At 42.3% G+C, this 12515-nt stretch overlaps 1 protein-coding gene across 1 annotated transcript in view; it reads left to right on the top strand.

Moving 5' to 3' along the window:
* Positions 1 to 11484, top strand: part of COA8 (cytochrome c oxidase assembly factor 8) — a 56706-nt gene extending 45222 nt beyond the window's left edge. The window contains exons 4-5 of the mRNA XM_077128442.1: positions 1272 to 1362; positions 5878 to 11484. Coding sequence (XP_076984557.1) covers positions 1272 to 1362; positions 5878 to 5986 — 200 coding nt within the window. The 3' untranslated portion in view covers positions 5987 to 11484. The remainder of the gene's footprint in view (positions 1 to 1271; positions 1363 to 5877) is intronic.
* Positions 11485 to 12515: the final 1031 nt, after the last annotated feature.

Below are 12515 nucleotides of genomic sequence, written 5' to 3'. Positions count from 1 at the left end.
ATATCCTCGTCAACAGTTGTTATTTTGTTTTGTTTTGTTTTATTTTAAATAATAGTCATCCTAGTGGGTATGGAGTGGCATTTCATTGTGGTTTGGATTTGCATTTCCCTAATGACTAATCATGTTGAGCATCTTCTCATGTGCTTATTGGCCATTTGTATATCTTCTTTGGGGAAATGTCTCTTCAAGTCCTTTGCTCATATTTTAATTGGGTTATTTGTTTTTTTGTTGTTGAGTTGTAAGGACTTGTTTTTATATGCTGGATGTTAATCCCTTTTAAGATATATGATTTGTACCTGTTTTCTCTCATTCTGTAGGATGTTTTCTCACTCTCCTGATAATATATTTTTTCTTGAGAGTATTTTGATGCACAAAAATTTCAAATTTTTACGGAGTCTAGTTTATCTATTTTGTTTTTGTTGCTCATGCTTTTGGGATCATATTAATAAACCATTGCCACAACCAAGGTCATGAAGATTTTCCCCTGTGTTATCTTCTGAGAGTTTTATGGTTTTAGCTCTTATATTTAGGTCATTGATCCATTTTGAGTTCATTTTTGAGGATGGTGTGAGATAGAGATCCAACTTCATTCTTGCTTGTGGATTTCCAGTTTTCCATTGTTGAAGAGACTATTCTTTCCTTTACTGAATGGACTTTGCACCTAATTGAAAATCAGCTGCCCATAAATGTATGGGATTTTTTTCTTGGCTTTTAGTTCTGTTCCATTGATGTATATGTCTGTCCTTGTGCCAATGCTACACAGTCCTGATTATTTTAACTTTGTAGTCAGTTTTGTAATTGGGGAGCCTCAGTCCCCCAACTTTGTTCTTTATGAAGATTGTTTTGGCTGTTCCAAGTGCCATGCATTTCCATATGACTTTTAGGATCAGCTTATCAATCTCTGCAAAAAAAAGAAAGCCAGCTAGGATTTTGATAGGGATTATTTAGAATCTGTAGATCGATTAAAGGGGGCATTGCTGTCCATGAACACAGATGTCTCTGATTTCCTTTAGCAATGTCTTATAGTTTTCACTGTACAATTGTTAATTTATAAATTTAAATTTATTCCTAAATATTTTGTTTTTTTATACTATTGTAAATAGAATTGTTTTCTGTTGTAAATAGAGTTGTTTGCTAAGTATAGAAATACAATTTATTTTTGTATATTGACCTTGTATCCTGCATCCTTGCTGAAATTGCTAATTAGCTCTAATACTTTTTGTGATCCCTCCTCCTTACATTTTAATATTTAGGTTGATGTTACCTTTCAGGTCAAAAAGTGACACTGAATGCAGAGGAAATGGCTGACTTTTACAAGGAATTTTTAAATAAAAATTTCCAGAAGCACATGTATTATAACAGGTAGGTATTCTACTCTTTTCTAAGACTTTGAATATCACATCCAGATTGGGTAGGATTATTTTCTGAACTGATTTTTAAATAAAATCTTGTTTATATCAGAGATAGATGTATGATTTTCTTGACTTAGTTCTTTGCACTTTTAAATAAAGTAGATAGATGAAAGTTATTTTCATGGAACTCAATAGCAGATAGTTGAAAGTTATTTTCATGGAACTCAGTAGCTGTTTGCACCCATGGTGCATGGACAGTGGCTTCTAGACAGCATTTCCCACTAAAGGGACCCAGCTGCTTGGAGAAAAGACCAATTCCAGTCTTGGATAGGAAAGCACAAGACGAAAGTGACACATCCAGGCCTGAGAGCAGGGAGCTGACAGAGGTGCCCAGGCTCATGCCAGGTGGCATGGGAGCCTACTGCAGGGCTCACACAGCCTACAGGAAAAGGAGCTTTGAGCTTCAGAAAGAGAAGCAACCACAGGGGGTTGAAATATATCAAACATCTTTGCATCATAATGCTGTGGGCCTCAATAAACAGAAGGATGGGTATCAAAGAGGCCTCTCCTGCCCTTCCTGTACCAGCTGTGTTTCAAGGCAACCAAAGGAAGGAAAGTTTTTCTTTATGGAAGAAGGGCGGCTAATGCAGAAAGTAAGGGAGTTAGATAATTAGAAAACATTGGCCACCCTTGTTGTTCTAGGAGATGGTCCTCTGTGGCCACGAGGTAGGAAAGCTAATGGGAACTTTATAATGACGGGGCAGACTGATTACAGCCCAGCTCCCTGATGTGTCTTAGTGGCGTGGAAGGTAAAACAGCAGGATGTGCCTCCTGGCATGAGGTGGGAGGGAGCATGCAGCGCCACCTCTGAGGGGTCAAAAAAACCTTGACTCAACCTAGTCAGGCTTGCAAATGTAGGCACCAGTTTACAAGAGAAGGGGGCCGTGGGGGGCAGCGGGCCACATTAAAGATGGGAACTTGAAAGATACACCCACCCATATCCCAAATATTGGAAATTCTTCAAGGCAAAAGATCTAGTTTCTTCAACAAATAAATGGAATTTTTAAAAAGTATGGGGTGTTAATAGGTTAAAGGGGATTTAATGCAATGTCTGGACCTTATTCAGATCCTAATTTAGACAAAACAACTATGAAGTATGTGTATATATATATATATATATATAGCATTTTTTATTGTGAGAGGTATACAAAGAAAACATGTATACGAAGAAAAGAAACAAAAAGTAATAACTTTCAGGGTGTGCGGGTAGTTCAGTGGTTAAAATGCCCGGCTTTCATGCAGGAGACTTGGGTTCGATTCCTGGACCATGCACCCCTCCCCCCCAAAAAAAAGAGTAACAATTTTCAAAGCAAACTTCACCAAGTAGTTACAGAACAGATTTCAGAGTTTATGGGTTACCATTCCAGTATTTCAGATTTTTCCTACTAGCTACTCCGAAATACTGGAGGCTAGAAGGAATATCAGTATAGTGATCCAGCAGTCATACTCATTTGTTAAATCCCATTTTCTCTGTTATACCTCCTCCTCCTCCTCCTTTAATCATTATCCCAATCTGTAGGGATCTTTGGGCAATGCCCATTCTGACTTTTTCATGTTGAGAAGGGGTGTCGACACTAAAGGATGGGGGATGTAATTAATTGATCATCTTGGAGAGGCTGGTCCTTCTGGGTTTCAGGATTTATCTGGCCTAGGCACACTCTGGAAATTATAGGTTCCTGAAAGCAAATTTAGTACATGAAACTTTTATAGTCTCAGTTCAAGCTCTAGATGTTTTTCTTTACTTTTTAAAAGTATTTTTATTGACAAATCTTCATATACATACAGTCCATACATGGTATACAATCAATGGCTCACCATGATCATTTTTTATAACATTTGCATCACTCCAGAAAAATAAATAAAAAGGAAAATCTCATAAATACCATACCCCTTACCCCTCCCTCTCATTGACCACTAGTATTTCCATCTACCCAATTTATTTTGTGCCTTATCCCCCTATTATTTATTTATTTTTATCCATATTTTTTACTTATTTGTCCATACCCTGGATAAAAGGAACATCAGACACAAGGTTTTCACAATCACACCATCACACTGTAAGTTATGTCTTTATACACTCGTCTCCAAGAATCAAGGCTACTGGAACATGGCTCAACAGTTCAGGTACTTCCCTCCAGCCACTTCAATGCACCATGAACTAAAAAGGGGTATCTATGTAATGCATAAGGATAACCTCCAGGATAACCTCTTTTTTTTAAAATTAATTTTTAAAAAATATAACAACAAACAAAAACATTCTTAACATATGATCGTTCCATTCTACATATATAATCAGTAATTCACAATATCACAGGATAACCTCTTGACTCTATTTGAAATCTCTGTCACTGAAACTTTACCTTATCTTATTTCTCTCTTCCCGCTTTTGGTCAAGAAGGCTTTCTCAATCCATTGATGCCAGGTCCTGGCTCATCCCCAGGATTTCTGTCCCACATTGCCAGGGAGATTTAAACCCCTGGGAGTCACGTCCCATGTAGAAGGGAGAGCCCTAGGTGTTTTTAAGATTTAACAGGAGTGATGTTGGTTGGGATTTAGGAAACCACAGCATTCAGCACCATCTAACTGAAATTTGCATGAGTAGTCTCCAGTATAGCCTTTTTTGACGAGTGACACCTTTTTAAATTACATTTCTTTTCCCCACTTTGGTTGGGAAGGCATTGTCGATGCCATGGTGCCAAGGCCAGACTCATCCCCAGCAGTCACACCTCACGTTGTCAGGGAGATTGGAAAGATATTTTTGATAGTGGAAAGAAATTTGACAATAATTTTATATTGGAGTGTAATAATAACTTACTTTTCATTTTATTGGATGCAATGATAGTGTTGTGGTTATGGGTTTTAACTGTTTATAGGTACACACTGCCATGTGTTTATTTACAAGTGAAATGGAATGATAGGACATTTGAGATTTGCTTTAAAATAGAACAGCAACAAAGTTGGATGGTACAGGTGAGACAGGCTCTAGAGAAGACTGATTATGGTTGAAGCTGGATAAACTCAGGAGGGTTCATTTTCCTACTTTGTCCCTGGGTATGTGTGAAAGTGCCATAAAAAAGTTTTAAAAGATAAGGTTATTTGCTTTTTGTTTCTCCTTGTGTCTGCCATAAAGATTAGTCCCGAGACATCTTGATTGTTTCCAGTGCTGCCATTTATCACTCTGCATAGTTATGTTATTTAATCCAGTGTTGATCGTATTCCTCTGGACCTCTTGATTTCTGGTGTGAGCCCCGAGCCCATGTATCCCGTAGTGATCTCTGATGAGTTCGATGTTTACTGAGCAGTGAGTGATCAGGATTACATGGGTTGTGGAGCTGGGACCCCCTCGTCCTGCTCACCAGGTCCTTCCTGTTCACAGCACTCCCCCTTCCTCCTTTAAGCATTGAGCCTCTCCCTGCTCCCTGCTTTCTCTTCCCTGTGGAAACTGGAAAGGCTTGTGGTGTGGGCAGTCTGACTTTTGCATAACATAAGAACTTTGAACTAATCCTAACAGGATTCCAGTTTCATTCCCTGGAAGCCTTTTCATCAGGCACTGCTTCTCATTTATAGCATCACTTAAGTGGATAGAAATAGGAAGATTCTTCTATTCATCCATGCAAAGGCTTCAGGAAACAAGCATTTTTACAGCTTAATGTTCCTTCTTTTGAGCTTTTGTTTAAGCTCCTTCCATCTGTTCTGAGTCCAGTAGAGCATTTGAGCCCAGTCTGGGCTCCACGTTCACACATTAGCTCATTTGGCTGGAAAGTATTGGTACTTGTTGGCATCCTGGCTTCCAAGGGCTTAGCGCTGGAATGTGTGCACTCATTCTTGGAAGCTTTCCAAGTTTTGCTTGTTCAGTTTGAAACTGCCGACAGTGGGGTGAATTTGGAAGTCTTGGCATGCTCTCTAGAGCAACTTAAAGGCAAGTGAGCCTGTGATTATGTGTGAACTCCAGTGCAATCTCTGTGAAAAGCTCCGGAACTCTTTCTTTAGCAAAGAAAATTACACAAAAGCTCAGATGATCTAGAAAAGAGGATAGGGAGCCTTATATTGTGGGTATTTGTGGTAAATAAGCATCTCACCATGGAGTGCTCTTGCCATTTGCTTCTTATACAGCTAGGGGCCAAAGCCAGGCTCTAGGGCCTGCCTAGCACTTTGCCCCAACCCCCCTCAACACTCTGTGCTCTCCCCAAGATGCAAAAATGCAGCTTGACTCTGGGGAAGCCCATGACTTTCCTGGGGCTGGAGGCTGGGCACACCCCTAGTGAACCTGATTCTCAGCCTGATGAAACTCCAACTGGAAGCAAAAAGACTATTATGGATAACTGACCTTTAATTAGGGCAGAAAAAGAAAGAGTGATGAGGGTGGACTGTTGGCCGGGTGCCCCCATGAAGAGGTGTTCCTTACCCCTGACTGTGAAGGCCTCACGTGTGCTTTTCCTTTTTCTCACTCTTGAACAAAACCTAGAGACTGGTACAAGCGTAATTTTGCCATCACCTTCTTCATGGGGAAAGTGGCCCTGGAGAGAGTTTGGAAGCGGCTGGGACTGAAGCAGAAGATGACCAGAAAAAGCTAGGAGCCCTGCCTAGCCACACCTCTTGAGAAGCAGATTGTGAGACTCATTTTACAGGGTTCTGAAAAAGAATCGTAAGTGATCCCAAACCCGTGCTCTTCCTTCTGGGAACCTGTGCCTGTGTTCCGATGCCCGAAGGGCCCACGTGGCCAAGCTGACGTGGGGCAGGGCAGGCCTGGGGGTGCAGGTTGTAGCCTGCCGCTGGCCTCTCTGACTGTTCTCCCCAGGCCGGCTTGGCGTGATGGCGTGGTGTGGAATAAAGCCCAAGCACTGGAGGGCTGCTATTTTCTGTGTTTTTAGATTATACCAATTTGAAATAGAGCAATATAAAATATTAATAAAGTTACACTTTAAAACTGGGACTCATGATGAAGGGGCTGCTTTTGAAGATGGCTGCGAGTGACCTGTGAGCTGTCTGCAGTGTTCCCAGATGGGGCCCTGAACACAAGTCTCGTCAAGCTCGTGCTGCTAGGGCAGCCTCGAGTCATGTGTGGCCTGCAGGAGCCCACGCCCTGAGTAAAATGCAGTTCTCCTGAAATGCTGGGAGTACAGACCCTAAAAGCAGTTGAATTTTCTCATCAGAGAAACTAGTGGCAGTGAAGGCGCCCTCCAAGGCTTTTCTTGGCTGATTCTGGTGTGGACAGAGCCTCAGTTAGCCAAGTTTTCCTGAACAACTTGCTACTGGGTTACGTCATTTTGTTTCTAAAGTGCTTTCAGAGTGAGCATCATTTTGCATCACTGAAAGAACCGAAGACAAAGGATGGTAGCGGGGTTGTTGGCAGGAGTCCTGATTCTCTCTGGCTTTAGAAGCAGAACCTTCAGCTGCAGTGAGGAGGTCTAAGCTGCCACACAGAAGCCGGAATGTGTGTGTGTGTGTGCAGGTGCTGGGACAGTGTTTATGGGGGGCAGTTTGGTAAATACACGGCGAAGAGCATCACCTGAAATAGGTCCTATGGTTACATAAGGTCAGGCTGTCTGTGCTGCCTGAGTTCACCAGGGGTCCTGCCCCCCGTGAAAAGGCCGTCAGCGCCAGCACCTATCATCACAAATCCTCTGAGGAGAGGCCAGTGATTTGGAATTAACCAGAAGCCTCTTGGCAGGAGATTTTTATTTCAGAATGAGGCGTCTTGTAAAGTAGTAAGACTGGACTTCTATAGTATATAAACTGTTGGCATGAAGATGATTCCAAAGAGGAATCCAGAAGCATGAAGGAATCTACCAGCCCCAGAGGCCTCTGGCACCTTGGGGGGATATTTGAGCTGAGGGTCAGCTCCTCCTCCCCTGCTGTGTGTGAAGGGAAAAGTGCCAGCCAGCAGGGCCAGGGTGCTGGGCAGTTGCCTTAGGCTCCATGGGGACAGGGGCAGGTGTCCAAACACATTCTGGCCTTTAATTCTTTTATGCTATAAAACTTACTGACTTTAAGTCATTTAAAGACCTCTTCTCCCTGAGTAATGTGGTGTTGGGATAGATAGCATTTTCCAGTGATGATTTAGTTTCTAATTCTTTTTGTAAATCAATTCTTAGAGATTTTGAAAGTGACTTTCCATAGTAAATCAGAAGACAAGTGGGTCATCTGAAAGGAAATTTATTTTTCAGTGTGAGGCGTAAAGTTGTGGCCTCATCACGGACCTCCAGGACGTGTGTGTGTGTGTGTGTGTGTGTGTGTGTGTGTGTGTGTTTGCTACAGTAAAACAAATCTAAAGATCTGAGGAAAAAAATGTGTAATACCTCTGAAGGCATAGAGAGAATGTGGCAAGTGGGGTAAATTTTGTGAGCTGTGGGGCTATTGAAAGACTCCCTGAGAGAAAGGGCCTTTTCTTGCATAGTGGTGCCCTGATCCCACACACAGCTGTGGAAATCATTGTCCCCAAATTGCCAGCCTGATCCCTAGATAACTTGTGTGCCTGAACGTCAAGCAGGTGGGCTTTGCCTTCAGCTGGTGGCTTAGTGATCAAAGACATGTTTACTTTGTACAAGAACTTTTAACAGCTGTAACTTTTCTCATCATAGTTCATAATTTGCCTCCTTGAGATCTTTAGAACTCCTTTAGTCAGGTGTCTTGGAGGTTTCAAGGAACAGAAACTTACTCAGGTGCCCTCCAGTCAAGGGTGGTGATGGGTGACTGTTGGAAGCCAGCGATCTTGGGCACGGACCTGTAGGGCCCTTTGGTAGGAGTGCTGCGAGCCAGGGGCCTGGAGTCTGCTTATCAGTGAGGGTGCAGGGCCTCACTGGGGCCAGGCTTCGCCTTAGTGGGACCCATTGGCTGCTGGGCTTCCAGAGCAGGTCCTTGGTCTGGCCAGCAAGGCTGCAAGCACTGGCCTAGTCAGAGCAAATGACAGAAGAATTGTTGACATATTCGAGGCCAATGTCCCCACCAGAGCCCCTTGGACCTGAGGCCAGGGAGGCAGAGCTTTCTTACTTTCAAGAGTGACTTAAAAATGGGCAAAGAGCAAGCAGTTACTTACTCCATGTTCAGACAGAGGAAAGCACAAGTGGCTCTTTGACTTTGAAAAGTAAAAAAATGTGAAAAGTCAGTTTTCTTTGGACATCTCTTTCAAAAAGGACCAGTGGATAAAATTGGTCCTGTACAGCAAGAATGGTAGTGAAGTGGGAGTTTGAGCTGTATCTTGACACTGGCTGAGTGGAGGAGTCACTGTGTTGCCCATCTGGGAGAACGAAGGAAGTGCCCTGAGCCACCCTGCACCTGCCTTCATGGGCATCTCTTTAGGAATCCACGTGGACGGACGTCTGCATCTCTGTACACTGTGCGGTTCTCCTGAGGATGTCTCTGCTCCCACCTCCCACGGAGGTGGCAGTTAGATTTGGGGGGCTGGCAGCAGTTTTTTGGAAGGGAAGAGAGAAGTGTAATTGAAATCTCTGTAAATCTGTATGTTATCCTTTTATAATAGTGAATTTACTTAATGCCAAAAAGTTTAACTTGATTCTTGATGTTAACTGTGATTCTGGATTCTTATGTGCTCTGTGTGAATTAACAAGAAACCACAGAGCTGTTTTCCTCTTTCTTGAATTCTGAACATTTGAGATAAAATTATTATCCTACAGAGGGAAATTCCTGAAATCTCTAAATTGTAATCCATCTGCCTTGATCAATCTCTGATAATGATTGTATAGCCCTTATCTTCTTCCCCTGTGATTTGTACCTAACCTTCATTTGTACCCAATTATCCAATTTTTCAACGTTAGACAGCACCTAATGTTTATTAATGAGCGGTCTTGAGGGTTAGCCCAGAACTAATCTACCCCAAATCCAAAGTAATCTTGATAACCAAGACCGAATCTAACCAAAATGGGCCCTCCTTACATGTGCAGTAGCTGAGACTTTAACCCACAGGTCATCTATACCTCCTTCTGCCATTTTCTTATACACATTCTGTGACAAAGCAGGTAACCAGTCTGCGCATGCTCAATAATTAGATCACCTCTAATCATGTGGGGCCACCGTGCGCATTATCCCAAACCATCTTTTCTCTAATAAAACTGTCAGAATTGCTGTAGTTCAGGGAGACAGATTTTGGGCTGCCAGGCCAGCTGCTCTCCTACTACTTACCTAGTGATAAACTCTTTCTCTCTTTGAAAAAAGATATTACGATATCACTTTTGGTCATAAGTAAATGGAAGTAAATTATAACAAAGGTTCTTCTGACCCTAAAAAAAGTTAGGTTAATTTGATTCTTTGGGCTCTGTTCAAATAAAATATTTTTGTGTCCATCAACAGACAGTTGACTAAACAAACTGTGACATTTACATGAGATGGAATATTATGCAGCTGTAAGACAGAATAAAGTTACGAAGTATGTAACAGCATGAATGGACCTTACGGACATTATGCTGAGTTTGATTAGCCAGAAACAAAAGGACAAATACTGTATGGTCTCACTGATATGAACTGACATTAGTGAATAAACTTGGAATATTTTGTTCATAACAGAGACCATCAGGAGATAGAAATAGGGTGAGATATTGGGTAATTGGAGCTGAAGGGATACAGACTGTGCAACACGACTGGATACAAAAACTCAGAAATGGACAGCACAATACTACCTAACTGTAATGTAATTATGTTAAAACACTGAATGAAGCTGCATGTGAGAATGATGGAGGAGGGCTGGGAACAAAAATGAAATCAGAAACAAAGATAGACGATAAAGATTGAGATGGTATAATCCAAGAATGCCTAGAGTGTATAATAATAGTGAAATGTACAATGTACAAATTTTAAAAATGTTTTTGCATGAGGAAGAACAAAGGAATGTCATTATTGCAGGGTGCTGAAAATAGATGATAATACTTTAAAATGTCACCTTATGTGTGAGACTAAAGCAAAAAAAGTTTATTTGTTACAAAATTTATATTTTGACTAGAGCATTTCCTAATATAATTCATGTAGATAGTTTGATTGAATGTCATAAGTACTTGGAATCTCAGGTAGGACATGAGATTTTGTTGGTTTGTCCAGAGTGATGCCCTGATGAATCCCAGAGTGATTTGATCAGTGAGTGGAAAAGTTATTTGCAAGCCCCCTTTGGGGAATGGTGAGAGTGGGGAGAAATTCAACTTCCCCAAGTTGAATTCTTGATATTCTCACAAGCAGTGTGGACAACCAAAGCTATAGGCTGAGCCCCCAGTCTTGGGGTTTGTTCATATGAAACTTAACCCCACAGGGGATAGGTCAAGCCTACTTAAAATTAAGCCGAAGAGTCACCCCCAAGAGAACCTCTTTTGTTGCTCAGATGTGGCCTCTCTCTCCAGCCAACACAGCAAGCAGACTCACCACCCTCCCCCTGTCTACGTGGGACATGACTCCCAGGGGTGTGGATCTCCCTGGCAGCGTGGGACAGAAATCCCAGAATGAGCTGAGATTTAGCATCAAGGGATTGAGAAAAGCTCTAGAGTGAGCTGAGACCCAGCATCAAGGGATTGAGAAAACCTTCTGGGCCAAAAGGGGGAAGAGTGAAATGAGACAAAGTGTCAATGGCTGAGAGATTCCAAACAGAGTCTAGAGGTTATCCTGGAGGTTATTCTTATGCATTAAGTAGATATCACCTTGTTGTTCAAGATGTAGCGGAGAGGCTGGAGGGAACTGCCTGAACATGTAGAGCTGTGTTCCAGTAGCCATGTTTCTTGATGATGATTGAACAATGATATAGCTTTCACAATGAGACTCTGTGAATGTGAAAACCTTGTGTCTGATGCTCCTTTTAGCTACTATATCAACAGAAGACTAGAACATATGGAATAAAAAGAAATAATAGGGGGAACAAATGTTAAAACAAATTCAGTTTGAAATGCTAGTGGTAAATGAAAGCAAGGGGTAAGGGGTATGGTATGTATAATCTTTTTTTTTTCTCTGTTATCGTTTTATTTCTTTTTCTGTTGTCTTTTTATTTCTTTTTCTAAATCGATGCAAATGTTCTAAGAAATTATGAATATGCAAATATGTGATGATATTAAGAATTACTGATTGTATATGTAGAATGGAATGATATCTTAATATTTTGTCTGTTAATTTTTTTAATTAATAAAAAAAGTTAAAAAAATATTTTTGTGGGCTGTTAGTTTTTAAATATTTACAGCATAAAGGTTATCTCAGTGATATATTTTATACTGCTTTTCCTGGAAAACGTCAGTCTGATAAAATTCTAAATGCTTTTAATATCTGTTTCCTGAATTGAAAAGTAAAATAAAACTGCATCTCTTTCCCCACTTTGGTGGGTGGTGCGTGTAGGTCATCAGAAGGGCCTGGAAGCCCCCAGGAGAGTCTGATCTCCAAGCCTTTCCAGTTTGTTTTTAATCCCAATGACATATGGAAAATTCTGCCTCTGATGAACTCAGTGACACGTTTTTATGACATAATTATAATGGGGCAGAGTTCCAAAGTGGATTGGCCTGCCTTAAACCCCATCCTTAGGTCTTAGCCTCCTGGATTGTCCTTCGTGGAATCCCTGGCAGGTTAGAAATGGACAGTGAGGTGCAGCGCCCTGCCTCCCCCAGGCTCCTCCCTGGGCTCCTCTCTAGACTCTTATCCAACTCCTCCCCAAGCTCTGCCTGGGGCTTCTTCCCAGGCTCCACCTCTGGGTTCCTCCCTGAGCCCTTCACCCGGTTCTCCTCCAAGCTCCTCCCTGGGCTCCTCCCCAGAGCTCCTCCCCAAGCTTCTCTCTGGGCTCCTCCCTAAGCTCCTCCCCAGGCTCCTTCCCTGGGTTCTTCCCTAAGCCCCTCCTCTGGAGTCCTCCCTGACATCTTCCTCAGGCTCCTCCTCAAGCTCCACCCAGGGTCCTCCCTGGGCTCCTCCCTGCACTGGCTTTATGTGATTTATAAGGGGCCAAAAAGACCCACGGGGGAGGGTGAAGCTAAGGAAGCAGGACCCAGAGCAGCCCCACACCCCTGGCTGTGGGCCCCTGTCAGGTGCTAAGGAGTGGATTACCTGTGGGTTCTGAGGGGCCCTCCTGTGACCCACCTATGAGCACATGCTCCGCCCCGCCCAACTTGCAGACACTCAGCAACTCATCTGGTG

The sequence above is a fragment of the Tamandua tetradactyla genome, chromosome 14, assembly GCF_023851605.1.
Source record: "Tamandua tetradactyla isolate mTamTet1 chromosome 14, mTamTet1.pri, whole genome shotgun sequence".
Taxonomy (NCBI): Eukaryota; Metazoa; Chordata; class Mammalia; order Pilosa; family Myrmecophagidae; genus Tamandua; species Tamandua tetradactyla.
Note: the sequence above shows the minus strand (reverse complement) of the source record. Positions and strands in the feature narration are given on the sequence as shown.